The 18374-nt window shown below is 33.3% G+C and overlaps 1 protein-coding gene across 1 annotated transcript; it reads left to right on the top strand.

Moving 5' to 3' along the window:
• Window positions 1-2288: 2288 nt before the first annotated feature.
• LOC123550357 (aquaporin-5-like) lies at window positions 2289-18162 on the top strand. Its single transcript, XM_045338789.2, has 4 exons — window positions 2289-2448; window positions 10823-11542; window positions 15725-15805; window positions 16095-18162. The coding sequence occupies exons 2-4, from the start codon at window positions 10946-10948 to the stop codon at window positions 16308-16310; spliced, it is 894 nt and encodes a 297-aa protein (XP_045194724.1). The 5' UTR covers window positions 2289-2448; window positions 10823-10945; the 3' UTR covers window positions 16311-18162.
• Window positions 18163-18374: the final 212 nt, after the last annotated feature.

The following is an 18374-nucleotide window of genomic DNA, read 5'->3' as shown; positions in this document are numbered from 1 at the left end:
TTTGATGCACTTTCACTGTATCTCATTTATTACTAAATGGATTTGTTTCAAACTTAACGTAATTGTTCAACATCATCACTCACATCATATGACACAAGGGCCATAACTCTTGCACCAATATTTCATGAATTACCCCCTCCCCTTTTTGCTTAGAATTTCATGTTAAAATTTTGATGCACTTTCACTGTATCTCAGTTATTACTAAATGGATTTGATGTAAAATAGTTCTTCCACCTTATCACCTACATCATATGATACAAGGTGCATCACTCTGGCACCAATTTTTCATGAATTATGCCCCCTTTTACTTAGAGTTTAAGGTTAATTTTGATGCGTTTTCACTATATCTCAGTTATTACAAAATGGATTTGATTCAAACTTGAAGTATTTTCGACACAGACTCAAGTTATTGTGCCATACCGGTATCTTCATCCACCATTTGAGTCATTAAACACACCAGTGAAGGCTCCAGTTTCCTCAGATGTGCCCAGTTTCACTATCCAGCATCGAAGTAGTCGAGCGCGCTGTCTCCTGTGACAGCTCTTGTTAACATTCAAGGCTGACCTTGATTGAAATGTGTTATTGCAATATTGTTTTACAGGGAAGCCAGCAAATAAACAGCGACAACATCTATTTGAATTTATTTTTGGTACTTTATATTTATGATACACTTTTGTAACTTATCATTTAATGGCAGTCTTCAGGTTAATTCTAACAGAGCCCTTTTAACCAAATTTCTTTTGTTTGATACCATAATCTATAAGAAGGTCCAAACAAATAATGGCAGACTCGGTTTTGATTGAATCTTTTCGTGAGAGGTAAAAATGCAACACTCATGATGCCACCTAGCTTCGGCTTCACTGAAGGCTTCTAAAAGATGGCGTGGTGGTCTAGTGGTAACACGCTTGACTGCCAATCCAAAGGTCTGGGCCTCGAATCCCATTCCAGACACTGGATGAGATGCTGTTAAGTGTCTCCCAACTAAATCAGAGACCAATACAGGTTCTTCCCAGGAAAGCCGAGTCCACTGTATCGGTACGTTAACGAACCAGACTGACTATTTGCAAAGAGCAAGACAAAGTTTACCGCCCTCACTCTCCCCCACCCCTCTCTATAATAGTGAATGAGTGTTAAGCGGACGTGTTTTATTTTTCACGAAAATGGAGCCATATAAATCTTGTATAACATTATATTATATCATTGAATTGTATCGTGTGGTAAAATTAAATGTACTCCACGATACCAAAGGTCAAGAACATATAACTTTACTGAGTCCAATATAAATTACACAACAGTCTTTGGCCACGTACTTGGATTCAGTGTTGTTCTTTCATAGTTTATAGTTCATATACAACACGTGTTATGAGAACTTTACCGATTGTTTACATCCTGCTTTTTTTCATCTGTTCGCATATATGTCCTTAAAAGTAATCTTCAGGAATTATGTACGAGCACAACCGTAAATAAAACACATTTACCATCCGATTTCTGAAATACCAATGTAACAATCGACACAATCTACTTATTGCTTATATATCTCGATCTCTTCAGATCGTTCAGCACGACATTTTATGTTGTGTTAGTGTACAGTCTAATTTTTCAGCTTGAACATTTTGGCTTGGGTGGTTCCAATACTCCCGCTTTAAAAGTTTTGGTATTATTTTTAATCACCCCTTGGATATGGTGCCTGCTTTTTAATTATGTCTTTTGGCAGTTTCTGTTTCTGTTTCTGTTTCTACGCAGGCTCCTTAACCGCAGATCCCCTCTCTAAATTCCAGTTTGTTTAGTTTTGCCCATTTTTATCTCGTTTAGGGCAAACCCATTATTTTATTTTGGGACCATACGCCGCTTTTCATGGAATTGCACGCTATGCATCATTGAAGGTTCCATGTGCACCGCCGTATGAATATATCTGCGGATGCCTCTTAAATTATATTCTAGTACTTACAACATGTGTAAATGTTGAGATCTGCTCAACCCGGGGCTAGAGGGCGTGAACGGTGGCTTGCATTTCCACTACCGTCCATGAACAGGCTCAATCAAACCGAGCCTGCAACATTTTCATTTATGCCGTGTTTTGCGACCTGTGGTTTTCCATTTTTTTATTTTATATGCAGTGATGCATTCCATATCGCGACAAAATCCTTGTCCGAGAAATGCATCATTATCATTTCTCTAAGATTAATTCTTCCAGTGTGTGCACATCGTTGATAATACAGCAATTGTCATTTTACTCACTGATACCGTCATTTGCGCAAATTACCGTGTTTGTCTCCAGTTTCCAATACGCAAGAAATGAACCTGCGGCACTGAGCGGACACTTCTGTGGTGAAATCATATTGGTTTTTAGGCTGTATCGTACAAAGCTATTTTAGAGGAATATTGTGTCTTTGGTATTTGTCAATGTGCAAGTGTGTAAACATATGACTCGGAATTGAAATGTAACATGTGAGTGAAAACTTTTAGAACGTTATTAAGAAACTTTCGATTGCTCTCCTAGTCTTTTGTAACACTTCTGAAATTTCTTGTTCGGCTAACCATATTTTCGCAGTTCAAACTTTACATTAGCATCAGTTTATTTCTGCTTAAATCTACAATCAAAGAATTTACTCAGGTTATTTCACTATAAATGTTGTTTCAGTTTTGGTTTTGCATTTTAAAGATATTTATTTCAAAGAAGAGTTCTTCAGTTAATTGTTAGACGGAATGACTTAGATAATACCATTCAATATTTAAATGAAGAGAGCAGTGCAAAAGGTACTTTCTCTCAAATTTTTATGTTCGAAAAATTAGTATTTTGGTGTTTTTTAAATATTACAGCAAAAAGTTTTGTCTAATCCCTGACCATTCAATATTGGTATTTCTTTCAAATGAAAGCTTTACACTGAATAAAGAGTATTATTTTGGAACAAAAATGTAAGAAATTTTCTATAGAATTGCTTTTATATATAAGATTAGCATTTTCATACTAATTTTTTAACAAAGCTATATTAAGCTTAACTGTATTAGTACATCACATTTTCAAATTCTGTTCCAACTATTCTTCAGAATTGAAAAAAAAATCTTGTTTGCAACTGTTTTTGCTAATTTCAAAAAACTTTATACATAAATTTTACATATGATAAGAACATTTTTGCATTTTTTTAATGAAATATAGTAAACAACTGAAAACTGTTTAACTGTTTGAATATGGATCATCTAGGGTCAAAAATTGGGTCGCTAGGACAAGTCAAAGAAAAACGTTTTGTATGCGATAGAGGCTGTTTTTTTCAATTGAGGTTGATGAAATTTAGTCAGAACGATTGCCTTGATCAAATCTAGGTCAGATTCGAATGTAGGTCATCTTAGCTCAAATACTAGGTCACTATGTCAAATTGAAGAAAATACTTGTTTACACATAAGAGACAACATTTTTGGTCCAATCTTAATGAAATAGGTCAGAATATTTGTTTCCATAAAATCACTAGGTCAAACATGTTTACACTGTTATGGTGTGTTTCTCAGGTGAGCGACCTAGGGCCATCTTGGCCCTCTTGTTCATTTACGTTTAAATTTAATCTATGATCAACACTTGTTTGACATGGAAATTTATACAATTTCGATTGCACTCTTCGGTCATATAACTTTATCTTAATCTAAATAAATACATTTCTTACGCATTTTATATTCCGAATTCAACTGCATCAAAACCGACTGGCATCAGAACTAAGTGTATAAATTGATTTACCATGTTTATGCACACGCTGGTCATTTCATGTTATGCATCTTCAGTATCATTGCGTTTTACTGTAATGGAATAATCCAAGTTGATAGAAATTACGACGACTGAAAATTAAGTTTGAGCAAAGTGGGTGTTTGAGATTAATAAAATTGAAAGTTGCTTGGTATGTAATTTGTTGAATTATTTTGTTCATTTAACCAATACAATAAATGCCTGCGGCACTGATTCACATTCTGTTGAAACACATTGTTTTGTGGTGTACAATATTTTAGGAATATTGTGATTTTGTGTATTTTCTGTGCAATGTGTAAATATGACTCATTGAAGGTTGTTGTTAAACTTTTAGAACTTATTCAATGAATTCGATTACTTTATTTGTAACACTCTGACTGGGCTTATTTTCGGCAGTTCAAACTTACAATAGATAGTCTTTTCTGCTTCAAATCTACAATCAAGATTGCTCAGTATTTCACTATAAAGTGTTCAGTTGGTTTTGCATTAAAGATATTTATCAAAGAAGTTTTAAATTTAGACGAATGATTGTCAATCTCAATTTAATTGAGAAGCTGCAAAGGCTTCTCTCAAATTTTATGTTCGACGATTATGTTGTTGGCTGTTTTTAATATTAAGAAAAGTTTTGCTATCCTGACCATGTCAATATTGGTATAGAATTCTTGCAAATATACCCCTGTAAGAGTATGATTTTACAACATCGTTCGATGAATTTCCTATGAATTCTTATATATGTCGCATTCACAATTTAAAAACTTTATTAAGCTGAACATGTATGATTCAATATTTTCAAATTGTGTTCAATCTTCTTCAGATGAAAAATCTTTTTGACTTTTGCATTTCAAAACTATATCATAATTTTACATAATGGAATTTGTTTTTTCAAAATCATACACGTACATTTTTACTTAATAATCATTTGAAAAAGGGATAAACAGCAAAAATATTTCATGAAATTACACAGCCGAAGTTTTTAGGACTCTTCAAAATACATATATAACAATGAAATTCTAATGCAGATTGTTGTTTCGTGTAGACAATTGATTAATGAATAAAAAAAAAGAAGTAAACAACAAATAACATGAATTTGAAACAAAATTTAACAAAATTAGTACCAATCAAAATAAATAGAAAACTAATTTATTTACCAGAGTAAAACTACTATTGCCACAGTTTCACCCTACAATGCTAGTAAGCAGTCGTGTTGTAGTAAGTCGGGAATGACTTATGTTCTTCATTGGCACTATCGTGTTTAATTCTTGTCTTTGATCTTAGATTGAAAAGCTTTAAACAGCACTTGTACTATTCCATTGATAAAATGTCTAAATCTTGCAAATTGAGACAACTTCTAATGATGAAACGATTTGGAATTCTAAATTTTGTTTGAAAATTTTTATAAGTTTAAATAAAGGTCCGTTTAAATAATACTGCGCATATTTCAAAAGTCTTTGACACCCGCTAATTCGCTTAGACGAAATTATATAAATTTAATCATTCCTAAATATAAACATGGTGGAATACTATATCATTGAATAAGACAGAAACACAGCTTTGTACATGAATGAATTCCAGAAAAATAATTTAATCATTTAGTTTTTCAGAATATCTCCATTATACAGTTTTATTTAGTTTTATTCATATTACTTTGATACGTTGACATTGCATTAATGTGATTTTTTGTCATTTCAGACGGTCGTTTGTTGATCTATCATTATAGCGTTTTATGGCGTCTAACAACGCATTGTATCATAGCTCGGTGCTTTTTTCTTAACAAATTTGGTGCAGGTAAATCGTATACACTGAGCGCAGGGTGCGGTAACTAAAGGTGTGCAGGTATTAAATACCCGCACGCTAGTTACCGCACTGTTGGATAGGAAAGTATGCCAGCGTGTATGGGGGTGTCTCTAACAGCAGACATCGACGTGCATTTTATTAATTTTCTGCGCTCGCATTGGTTTATTTTACCTGAGTTTTACACATTTGTAAAGCAAGGATTTTAAGTAGCCTACTCACTGAACTGCTGTATATGGCAATGTGGAGCGCCTACTGAACTACCATATATAAATGGCTATGATACAAAACAGAAAGAACATTAAAACTCTCGGGTAAACGATTTATACTCGGGGGCTACGCCCCCTTGTACAAATAGTTTACCCTCGAGTTTCAATGCTCTTTCTATTACTTATTCACATTGTATTGAGGCGCTAGATAGAATAGACACATGAAAAATACTTTCAAAAGAACAATACTACTGTTACATTTCGAATGTGTCTCTCACTGTTATTTTTTGCCTAACGTTTTCTAACATTTGGCAAGCGCGTAAACAACGGATTAAAACATATTTAATATCGTTAGTTTTAAATATCCCCAAGTTACCAAGGATCGGCACCTAGAGCATTTGACACAAATCTGAATAGTACAAAAATAGATACACTGTATTTTTCTCTCCAAAAATCAGTCCTAAACCTTGCAAAATTACAAAAATAATAAGATTTCTGTCACGTGTCACTAAAACATTTCTCCTCGTAGAGCAAAATTGATAATGTAAATCTGTGAACAATGGACAGTTAAATGTCGGATATTGTAGTATGGCGATAGACATTGTAAAATGTTTGAGCCAATAAAAATCCTGAATCCTGTTAAATCCTGATAAACAGTTTTCAGTTGTTTACTATATTGCAAATTTTTGCATGCATTGCAGAAGTGCAATGAGCATTTCGTTTAATGAATATTGTCTATAGAATGTCTGAACCAGTGAAACAGTTGTCATAAAACAATAATGTTTTCCTTTTTGCTTTTTTACAACTTTCATTTCACAGATCTTTGGACTTTCGCCTAAAGTAAAAATATTCTGGCCTAAATATTTCCCGCCATTTTCTAGGTACTGTCATTCATGAAAATGTCAATCAACAGAGCAGCCGAGCTCACGGAAAAAGTAGACATTCAATGGTTTGTTTAAATCTCTTGTTTGCTGAAAAATCTCTTTTATTTAAATTACCTCAAAATTTACTACGTAGTTAAAACATTCAACAGTATGCGTGCGCATCCGAAATCGCACGTGACGTGTTTAAAATAAGGACATGGTCGAATCATGGACCTCCGACAATACCTATAGTTTTCCTTTTACTATTTTAAAAAGAATTTGAAATAATATCTTAAAGATATTCAGAGGAAAAAAACCTTGGGAGAATCTATCTGCGGTATTTTTTTAGTCAGATTTCCTGCTGAAATAAATGGAAACCTTTCATCTAGTTTCTTGTTAAGCATATTTAACTCTTATAAATACTCGTAATAATAAAAAGGTATGTAATTTGATAAAATTAATGTTGTTTGCTCATGTTTTTCATTTGAACGTTTTGCGTTATGAATGTTACGTCAGTAGTTTCCTAAGAAATAATAGAATATCAATTTACGATTGCGTAAAATTTGTAAACACTTCATTCAGTTTACATCATGTTACTTGTTTAACAAGTGTAACAAATAATCTATCATTAGTTCCCGCAGAGCTACAGGAAGCAGTTGGCAATCAGATATCAGATTTTGTAGTAGAAAGAATTACCTGATTGCATGACATATTGAATTTGTAAAAAGTATTTCCATCTTGCGCAAATGCTTTAGACTGACACGTTTTTGTTGCATCGTTGTTAAAAACATTCAGGTATATCTAGGGCAGGTGTTTAATAAGATATTTCATGACTATATGAATTATCGCTTCTACTATATCAAATATTTATCAGATTAAACTATAAATTTCCTATACTGATATTAGGGAAACAGATTCATATCTTTTTTCACATTTACTAAGTAATGTTAATGACACTCACTAAGAGATATTGTAACTATAACATTAGATAATGCACATTTAGAAAACTGTCTAATCTTACTTGCTTGCAATCCCTCTTATCATGGCAGATATAAATGCGAATTTTATTGGCTCGTTTGTCACGATGATAGCTTGGTAAAGGGCATTATAGAGTTTGAAGGAGAAAATCGTCGTATGATATACATGTATCTGTAAATACGACCGCAGTTTAGAGCAATGTATTTTAGAGAAATAACGTTGTACATAGCTACTAGTATACTAACACATATGTAATTTCTTTGAAAAAACTGATATTTACAAAATTTAAAAATCCAGATATAAGAAATGTTTGTGTGCAAGATATCCTTAACTGTTAGTAATGGAGGTTTCTTAGCTCATCTTGATATGAATTTGCATTATTAGCTCACCTGCGCAATGCTCAGGTGAATTTTTTGTGATCGCTCGATGTCCGGCGTCTGTCTGTCTCTCTGTCTGTCGTCTGTCAACATTTAGCTTGTGTATGCGATATAGGCTGTATTTTTCAACTGATCTTCATGAAATTTTGTCAGAATGATTATCTTGATTAAATCTAGGTCAGCTTTGAAAATGGGTTATTAGGAGTCAAAAACTAGGTCACTATGTCAAATAAAATAAAACCTTTTGTATGCGATAGAGGCTGTATTTTTCAATTGATCTTCATGAATTTATGTCAAAATGATTTCCTTGATAAAATCTAGGTTAAATTTGAATATGGGTCATCCAGGATCAAAAACTAGGTCTCTATGTCAAATAAAAAAAAAGCCTTGTTTATGCAATAGGGGCTGCATTTTACATTGGATCGTCATGAAATTTAATCAAGATGTTTTTCTATATAAAATGTAGGTGGAGGTTGAATATGGATCATCTAGGGTCAAAAACTAGGTCACCCGATCAAATTAAATAAAAACCTTGTGTACGCAATAGGGGCTGCATTTTACACTGGATATTCATAAAGATTAGTCAGAATGATTGCCTTGATGAAATCTAGGTCAAGTTAGAATATGGGTTGTCTGTGGTAAAAAACTAGGTCACTAGGTCAAATCAAAGAAAAAAATTGTGTATGCAATAGAGACTGTATTTTTCCATTGATCTTCATGAAATTTTGTCAGCATGATAACCTTGATGAAATTAAGCTCAAGTTTGAATATGGATCATCTAGGGTCAAAAATTAGGTCGCTAGGACAAGTCAAAGGAAAACGTTTTGTATGCGATAGAGGCTGTTTTTTTTCAATTGAGGTTGATGAAATTTAGTCAGAACGATTGCCTGGATCAAATCTAGGTCAGATTCGAATGTAGGTCATCTTAGCTCAAAAACTAGGTCACTATGTCAAATTGAAGAAAATACTTGTTTACACATAAGAGACCACATTTTTGGTCCAATCTTAATGAAATTGGTCAGAATATTTGTTTCCATAAAATCACTAGGTCAAACATGTTTACACTGTTATGGTGTGTTTCTCAGGTGAGCGACCTAGGGCCATCTTGACCCTCTTGTTCATTTACATTTAAATTTAATCTATGATCAACACTTGTTTGACATGGAAATTTATACAATTTCGATTGCACTCTTCGGTCATATAACTTTATCTTAATCTAAATAAATACATTTCTTACGCATTTTATATTCCGAATTCAACTGCATCAAAACCGACTGGCATCAAAACTTAGTGTATAAATTGATTTACCATGTTTATGCACACGCTGGTCATTTCATGTTATGCATCTTCAGTATCATTGCGTTTTACTGTAATGGAATAATCCAAGTTGATAGAAATTACGACGACTGAAAATTAAGTTTGAGCAAAGTGGGTGTTTGAGATTTAATAAAACTTGAAAAAGTTGCTTGTGTATGTAATTTGTTGAAGTTATTTTGTTACAATTTAAAACTCACAACAATTAAAGTGCCTGGGCATGTTTCACATTTATGAATTGAAACACAGATATTGTTGTGGTGTAGATTATAATTAATTATTTAAAACAATAGACGGAGCCTATTGGGCATACAATTACATAAGAAGTCTTTCCGGTGTATCAATATTAATAATTGCATAACAATTGTCATAACAGTACGAGTTGTCTTTTTGCAAACGTATAACATGCATTTAATTACATGATATTTCAATGTCAATTGAATTGAATACAAAGGCAAATAGAGTGTTTATGGTCGACGGCTTGGAATGGCTTGCTTGTGCCCTGTTCGTGTTGTTATGTGGAGAAGTTATCTGGCTTGCTTGCGCCATGTCAAGAGTTCTATCCTAGAATCCGGCTATGCCGGAAATATACACCGGAAGAGCATCTGAAGTCTTCATCCATCGTTCGAGCTGGAATGTCGCAGACTGACCTAAATTGTGTCGCAGCGACATAAAAACTTTAAATTGGACAGCTGAACATGTATGATTCAGATATTTTCAAATTGTGTCAGTCTTTTACCATGCATGAAATATGTCTTTTGACGTAAATAATGAGAGAGCTGATGTCAGAGTTTCTGCATGTTTTTTTATTCCCAAATAATCATCATAAAAATTAGAATAGAAAACACAAATTAATCCTTAATGATTCTTGTAAGATTACTATACATTTTCCAGACATTTTAAGCTGAAAGATAAGAAGCTTCACGGGTAAAACTTAGGCTGTGAACATCGACTGTATTTACTTGCAGCAATACATGAGTCTTCTGTTATATAAATTGCTTGTTTGTCCCTGAAGCAGCAGAAATGAATTTGTGAATGCTGCCATTAATGACGAACTTCCAAATTAAATCAGGCTGCTCGGTTGTAAATATTCTAAATAAGTCTGTAGAATTTGCGATGTTTACCAGACACTGTTATTTGTAAGCATGAACTGGATTACAACAAATTGTCATAAAAAGGTATTTATATGGGCAAGTCTATGACCATCTTTTTCTTAATAATATTTGTCTCGCTGAAACCTCTCAGTTATGACGGAGAACGAAAACAAAAGAAAATCTTACGGAATACGAAAGCAACATATTAAGTGTTTACATTACAGTTGTTTATTTAAAAAAAAAAGCTAAAGGTAGTGGCAATTTCCTCCTCAGATGATGATATTTTTATGGCTGAAACGGTTTACATAAGACTGCGCAGAATATATAATATCCAGAAACATTGAAATACATCCCATATTACACATAATGTACCTGACTAATTTTTAAGTGAGAAACATATTTCTCATTCCAGCAAAAATCTATTCCAGTAATTAAGATGTTTTTCTTTTACATTCTATTTCAGTAACCGAGACATCAGCAAACATAAATGTGAGTGCACAATTTATACCATTTGTTAAGATTACAGTCTACTCTGGACACAATGTACCGTGCTATCTACAAACAGAACACGTTTCCTCAGCTATAAATGAAAGACAACGGATGCCAAGAAACTTTCTTGGAGAAGGAGACAATGTCTATTAAATCAAAGCTAAAGTCTTTAAAGGAAGAGTTAAAGACGTTTTCGTTTTGGAAAACTGTCAGATGCGAATTTCTTATTTCTCTAATCTACGTTTTCATTGGTTGTGGCTCATGGACAGACATGCAACAAACACAAGATTCATATCTAAAAGTTGCATTTACCTTTGGTCTTGCGCAAGCGACTCTTATGCAATGTGTTGGGCATATAAGTGGTGCTCAAATGAATCCTGCAATAACAATATCTATGCTAGCAACCGGTAAAATGGGTGTAGCAAGATCACTGTGTTATATAATTGCGCAATGTGTCGGAGCTATTGCAGGGGCTGGGATTTTATATGGTTCGACACCTGGTAAATACCATGGCTCCCTTGGTGTTGTTTCAATTCAGCCGGATGTACTCCCTGGACAAGCCTTTGCAGTGGAATTTATGGTGACATTTGTGTTAGCGTTTACGTACTTTGCAAACCTAGAGCCAAACCGAGTGGATATGGGGTCAAGGTCTCTTTCTGTTGGACTCTCTGTTGTTCTCGGACATCTTTTTGCAGTACGTTTATTTTTCCTTTTCGCATACGTATAATCTCCATGTTGTGTTTAATCTTGGAATGCTACTATAGGTTTCATGATGTTATCAATAACTTTGAACGAAGTCTTAACGGTATTTCAATTACAAAAAATTAAAAGCATCTTATTACAGATGATTCTTATAAAGCATTATACATGGCAAAATGATAAGCATGCAATTGTTTCATTTTATCAAAGAATCACATAAATTACAAAAAAGAAAAATTGATTTCTAAGTCCTTCATATAACCAAAATGATTTTGCAAAGTCTCTTGTGAAATTTATTAAAGTTGTGTTTACATCAATAACTAAAGTTTTAATTTTGAATTTAAAGATATGACCACAAAGAGTGACGCCTCTTACCCTAGGCAAGTTCTTTAAAGCAGATACATGCATATCTATTGGTTACTTCCGTCGCAATTACACAATTGAGTGGAAAGGGGTTTTAGACCCAGTCATAATTCTTTTAACAACATATATTCATATGTGTTTGATTTACCCTTAAAGAGGTGTTTAAAATGTAAGCTTATTTATGATAAAAAATAACTTTTAACAAGCCGATATTAAAATCAAATATAACTTACTATTTTATAGTGAAGATACTATTTTGATTGTATCAAAATGTCACATTTATAAACATTTAGTATTAGGTGCAATTATATTGATCTGTATTTTACGAAAGACCCGTGGTGACATTTCAACTTCATTATTTCACGCTTTCAGTTTCATGATTTCACGATTTCCACTTCATGAATTCACGAATTCACGATTTCTGCTTCCTGATTTCACGATTTCTACTTCAGGAATTCACGATTTCACGATTAAACTTCACGATTTCTTGATTTCACGATTAAACTTCACGATTTCTTGATTTCACGTTTTCCACTTCACGAATTCACGATTTCACGATTTCACCATTATACTTCACGATTTCATGATTTCTTGATTTCTTGATTTCACTATTTCCAATTTTGCAATCCATCCGTTACTCTCCATTCAATGAAGTGTATACGTAATGAATGGCCTGGGTTACCTAAAATGAGTTTATACTCCTGCATATGTCTGTGTGGAGGTTGGGGAGGGATATTGGTGCCTGCACCAATACAGTATTGGATACTTTCAACACTAAAACATGTATGAATACAATAAGATGCCCAAGTAGCTTTACTTTTTTAGACAATTCCGAAATATATAAGTATGTTTATTATGCCCCCGCCATTTATGGCGACGGGGCGTTAAGCCTTGCAGTTGTCCGTCCGTCTTTCCGTTATTTTGGAATCCGACACATTGGTTTCCGTTCATTTAAAATAGAATGCTTGCATAGATTGAATTTATATTTTGTATGTTTATCCTTTCCACGCCTGTAACGTAGTAAAAGCTGCTTTTTCCGTTTTGAACAGCCCTCGTGGTAAGGCCATTCTCTTGATCAACTCATGTGAATAAGATGCATCGCTTTTCATTTATAGAACAAAGATGGGGAGCTTACTAAAACCGAAAAAAAGGGACTGGAACAATTTCACATTTAAAGCAATAATGCATTCTGAAAGTATTGTTTGTAAGTCTGTTTCTTCATCGCGATAAGTTGAAATTGTACTATTATGAAATCGTGAATTCTTGAAGTGGAAATCCTGAATTCGTGAAGTGGAAATCGCGAAATCAAGAAATCGTGAAATCGTGAAGTTTAATGGTGAATTCGTGAAATCATGAAGTTTAATGGTGAAGTCGTGAATTCGTGAAGAGGAAATCTTGAAATTGTGAAGTTTAATCGTGACATCGTGAAGAAGAAATGGTGAAATCAAGAAATCGTGAAGTTTAACCGTGAAATCGTGAATTCGTGAAGTGGAAATCGTGAAATCATAAGGCAGAAAGCGTGAAATAATGAAGTTGATATGTCACCACGGGTCTTTCGTAGTATTTCCCTTGCCTACTCCTTTCCTTTTTACTACCCTGTCTGTATAAGAATGGTGAATCTGTTCGAGTGCAGAAACCAGTGATTGGTGTATTCCAGTGATTGGCGTAAATCATGCAATTAGCAGCAATCTTCTCCCCATTCTAAACTGCAATCAAACTACTAGTTTTTGAGTTATTTCGAATTATACTCATTTTTTGATAAATGAGTCTTTTAACAAAAAACAGTGTTAATGGAACAAATCGTCATTAGCATATGAAATTAAAATTATTTGCGACATAAAGATTGGTCTAAATTTACATTATCTATATCGTTAGTACGAGATATTTGAAAAGATCCTTTGGAGGAATAAAGTACATCCAAGCACAAGGTAGCAGACTTTGACTGAGTCTGTTCACAAGAGGTAATGAAATGTTCAACACCCTTTAGTCCCAATAACACCGGCTTGAAAGAAGTAAAATTGCATGGACTCGCAAAGGACCAGAAAATATATGAACACTGAACCAGAGCATTGGGAGACATTTTATAGCTGCCGCATGCACTTGAAGGCCGCTATTGTAATAATTAATGTAATCTGCATAGATAAATTGTGAGCATAGAACGTTACCAAGCAAATTAACAGGAAACTTTGTTTGATATCATTTAACAAATGTGAGGGTTAAACTTAATATGATTTCAGTTTATCTCTTGAAAGAAAACAAACATTTATTGTGAATTCCCTTTTCTGCCGGCAACCAACAGACTTGCATTCTCCTATTAAGATTGCTTCCCGAAAATAATTCATCTTTCCCTTTTTAGACATTCGTAGAATGCTAAGGGTGAGTTGTGTAAACAGAAGTAGCTAAATGATATTTTGTAATAGTTTATTTTCGTCTTAATAAAGTGAATATACGCCGAGCGCCGGTTCCCCGATTCCACGTACGACTAATCGCATTTTACAGACACGAAATAAGGCAACAATGCTCCCCTGGTAAATAGCTAAATGTAATGACAGCTAAAGGTCTTTGGTATTTATGTAAAAAGAAAATAACTCTGCCTTTTATGGGAATACTGTCTAATAGAATTTTCATATTTACAGGCAAATGCTTGTTATATTGTATCTCTAGGCGAAATAGCGTTATAATGTGTCTCTAGGTGAAAGGAAAATATTGAAAATATTAATGCTTTCACTGATTGGAATAACAGACCGAATGGACATTTTGTCGCCAATAGCCTTAGCGTGCTTTCAAGAAATTGTGCTTTTGTGCAGTTCCACAAATAAGCTAGAGTTATTTTGTTTTCAACAGAAATTTGGTATCGTTATAAACATATAATAGTAGTGCACTCAACAATTTTGTATTAATGTAATTATTGCAGTAGGAAGTTAACACAATTTCACATTCATATGTAAAAACTGGATATCTTTAAAAAAACAGTACTAATTGATAACCAATTATTCATGCATGGATTCAAAATACATGAAATAATAGTTCAAACTCCATCCATAAAAATCATGGTAACTGCACCTTTTCGTCGAATAATACGGATTTCATTTTAAAAATTATAAAAGAAGAAAAGTAGATAAACATCTAAGAAACTTCGCTCATTGAAGGTTGAAAATCTGTAGGAAGATCCTTAGAAAGTATAGAACGCAACAAAGCAAACTTTGAATGTTTATATGAGGTAATGGAATATCATACGATAAGAAACACTCACATGTTATACTTATTTTTTGGAAATATGAGCTTGTAAACCTAGAGGAAAGCTTCGTGCAGTATATCTTTTATACCGTACATGCTCATCGCGTCAATTTGTATCTGTTTTACAGGGGCGAACACATTATTGAATTACTTTATATCGGAACCTAATGAGCAGGAGAAACCTTGACAGAATCTATAGTCATCTATGATCTTCAGGATGGTTTCGTCAATAACTATCTAGATTTTCAATTAAAGAGAACAGCAACAAACTCCCATTATACTGACATTTCGATATTGCGCAAATATTTTATTACAACCACTTTTGAAACACAGCCAAACACTCTCCTATGATTGATAGATATTCTCCGCTATACGAATTCATAGGAATGCACATTTTTAATCTGTTCTACTGGCAAAAATCAGATTTGTATTACGAAATACCGAACCTGTGATCGCTTCTCGGACTAGTAGTTTGTCAAATGAAAGTCTTTGCTGATTAGGTTAACATTATTTCTAATTTGGTTAATAATTAAGTTTTATTAAAACCTAATTGCCATTACTGTATTTTGTATTTCAGCTTGACTATACCGGTTGTGGCATGAACCCGGCGAGATTGTTTGGTCCTGCAGTCATTACCAATCAATGGAAAGACCATTGGGTTCGTATCTCTGTTCACACATTTTATTATTAACACGAACAGTTTGATTACAATTACGGCACATGATAGGAGATGATATAAAATGAAAGGTTTAGAACTTGATCTAATATTCTAATCCTCAACGCTTCCACTAAATGAATATTTGACTTTTGTTCAGCCGCTTACCAAAATGTATTGTTTAATACACAATTTAATTCAGTTGTGGTAAGCTGTCATAAATTTCATATTTATTAAACTTGTTCTAGAATTCGAGCTAACTAATGTTTATTATTTGGTTTTATTGCGACAGGTGTTTTGGGTAGGGCCTATTATTGGAGGAATATTTGGTGGTTTCACATACGAATATACACAGTGTTCGTCAGAAGATATACAACGCTTTAGAAGTTCCTTTCGGCGGAAAAAGATTCAATTCGTCGTTGAGACAGATCAACGATGTGACAGTCCGGTTACAACAGAGTTCTCGTTTACTCCGAGAACCTCATCAAATGAAGATCTCAAATTATGAATTCCTAACTGATGTATCATTGGTACCAATATTTGTGTGATAAAACCATTTTCTTACTGAGTGTTTTGTATAATTATTCAATACATATAAATACAAAAAGACCCTACGAAAATATATATTACTCTTCATCTACTGACATGCTAACTGAATGTTAAGTCTATCTAAAGATCAATACTATTTGTAATTCATTTAAAATCTGTTTCCTTAATACTTATTCTATTATGCTTGTATCTGTTAAAACATGCTTACGCTACAATGAAGTCACGTTAACGTGCGGTGACGTCAAAGATATTGTTGCGACCAAGAAAGAGCGCTACATTATTTTATCTACTGTTTTAAATTAAAGGCATATTAGAATTCAAATAATTTATAGCAAAACCATGTTTTAACACTATTTATACACCCGGGCGTTAATACGTCGTACAAATAATTATTACGCCCGACGTATAACCGCCCATCGTGCGTAAATAGTGTTAAAGCACTCTTTTGCTATAAATTATTTCTTAATTAAATGAAACGATTGCAATGTATAAACTGTATTACTGACAAAACGCTATTGCAAAGACATCTGGCACACTAAGAGAGAGGAAGTGTTGGAGTGATGAAGTTATCATTCGTTTTCATCGTTTTACTTACGGATATATTTTATTTTTTATTCATATTGTGGTCAATACATTATCTTCACATTGTTTGTGATGACGAATACTTTTTTAGGATTTCTATTATGTACACTTCTCGTATTAAATATTTTGCTAAAATATAAAAGTGACATTAAATACACTGCAGCTCAACTTCATCATTTGATATTTGTTAAGATAGTTCACGATTTCACATGGAATTTAGCACTTCTTAAGTGGATTGGAAGTGTGTTTAATGCAGTCAGTTAGAAACTAGGAACCCCGTAAATGTTTATACATATATTTAAGTAGAATTAAGAGTATAAGTTGACGTTTGTGCTATAAATACGTGCATATCATGCTATTTTTGTATGTAAAAATACTTTTTCTATCATCGGTCTGTTATATTGTGTTTGTTCGGTTATTCACTCTCGCACAAAAGTTGTGCATTTCAACATTTAATTCTCACTTCTATGACTTTTAAACGTGAAATAATGTATCTCGCCGAAAAAGAACAATGTTTTGATTTCAATGCAACTGCCACGAGTATATGATTCTCTCTTCGTCACGATCACAATATGCATTTCTTCTTTCATAGAACTGTCTTACCATCTGTTGGATATTAACATAGCTAAGGATTCAATTTCATTGAACTATCATTGACGAAAATTCACTGTCAGTACTTATAAGCAATATTTCTGAGAACGTTTGTCGTAATTTCTACTTGTGGAATATTCTTTGATAAAAATTAAAACAGTGCGGTGCTAGTATCACTCGGCTAACAAGTGACATTTGAATATATTAATATTTTCGAACTTGAATTTAATGAGATTCAACATTAAAGAAACGATGGTTTTTTTCTCGAACAGCTTAAGACGGAATTACAAAAAAAGAAGTTACATATTTATGAGGATTCATTGATAATGTTATGGCTTGCAGTGGAATCCAAGATCGTTTTTTGATTGAAATACCGGGATAACTGTTTGTATGCTAGAACACGAGCATAACATGCTGGTAATTAGTATTTGCAACACTTTGGATGTCTGTGAAATCACAGTGTAGCTATGGTAATCGATGGTATTATGTGCTGGAAAGACACTTAATGTCATTTAAATTTGTTAATTTGTCATCAACAAGTGACATGTTTTTAAACTGCATCCTTAGTTATCCGTAACGTTAGGTACATCATTTGTTATTTATGTAACAAAATCACCATTTGTATTGTTATCTTAACAATAAAATTTTCTACTGTTTCTGAACTTATTTGACTTATTGCAAAAAGGGTACTTAAAACTTCCGAGAAATATAAGGAGCCCCTAAAATATGATACGACACTTTTATTTTGAATATTTCTGATAAACACAAAACACCGTTACGTAAAACGAAATATTATTTCGTGAAATATATCGTTTTAAGTTACATATTTACGCAATATTATTTCTGATAT

This window comes from Mercenaria mercenaria, chromosome 6, assembly GCF_021730395.1.
Source record: "Mercenaria mercenaria strain notata chromosome 6, MADL_Memer_1, whole genome shotgun sequence".
In the NCBI taxonomy this organism is placed as follows: Eukaryota; Metazoa; Mollusca; class Bivalvia; order Venerida; family Veneridae; genus Mercenaria; species Mercenaria mercenaria.
The sequence above is the reverse complement of the archived record's forward strand: the minus strand, read 5'-3'. Positions and strand labels throughout refer to the sequence as shown.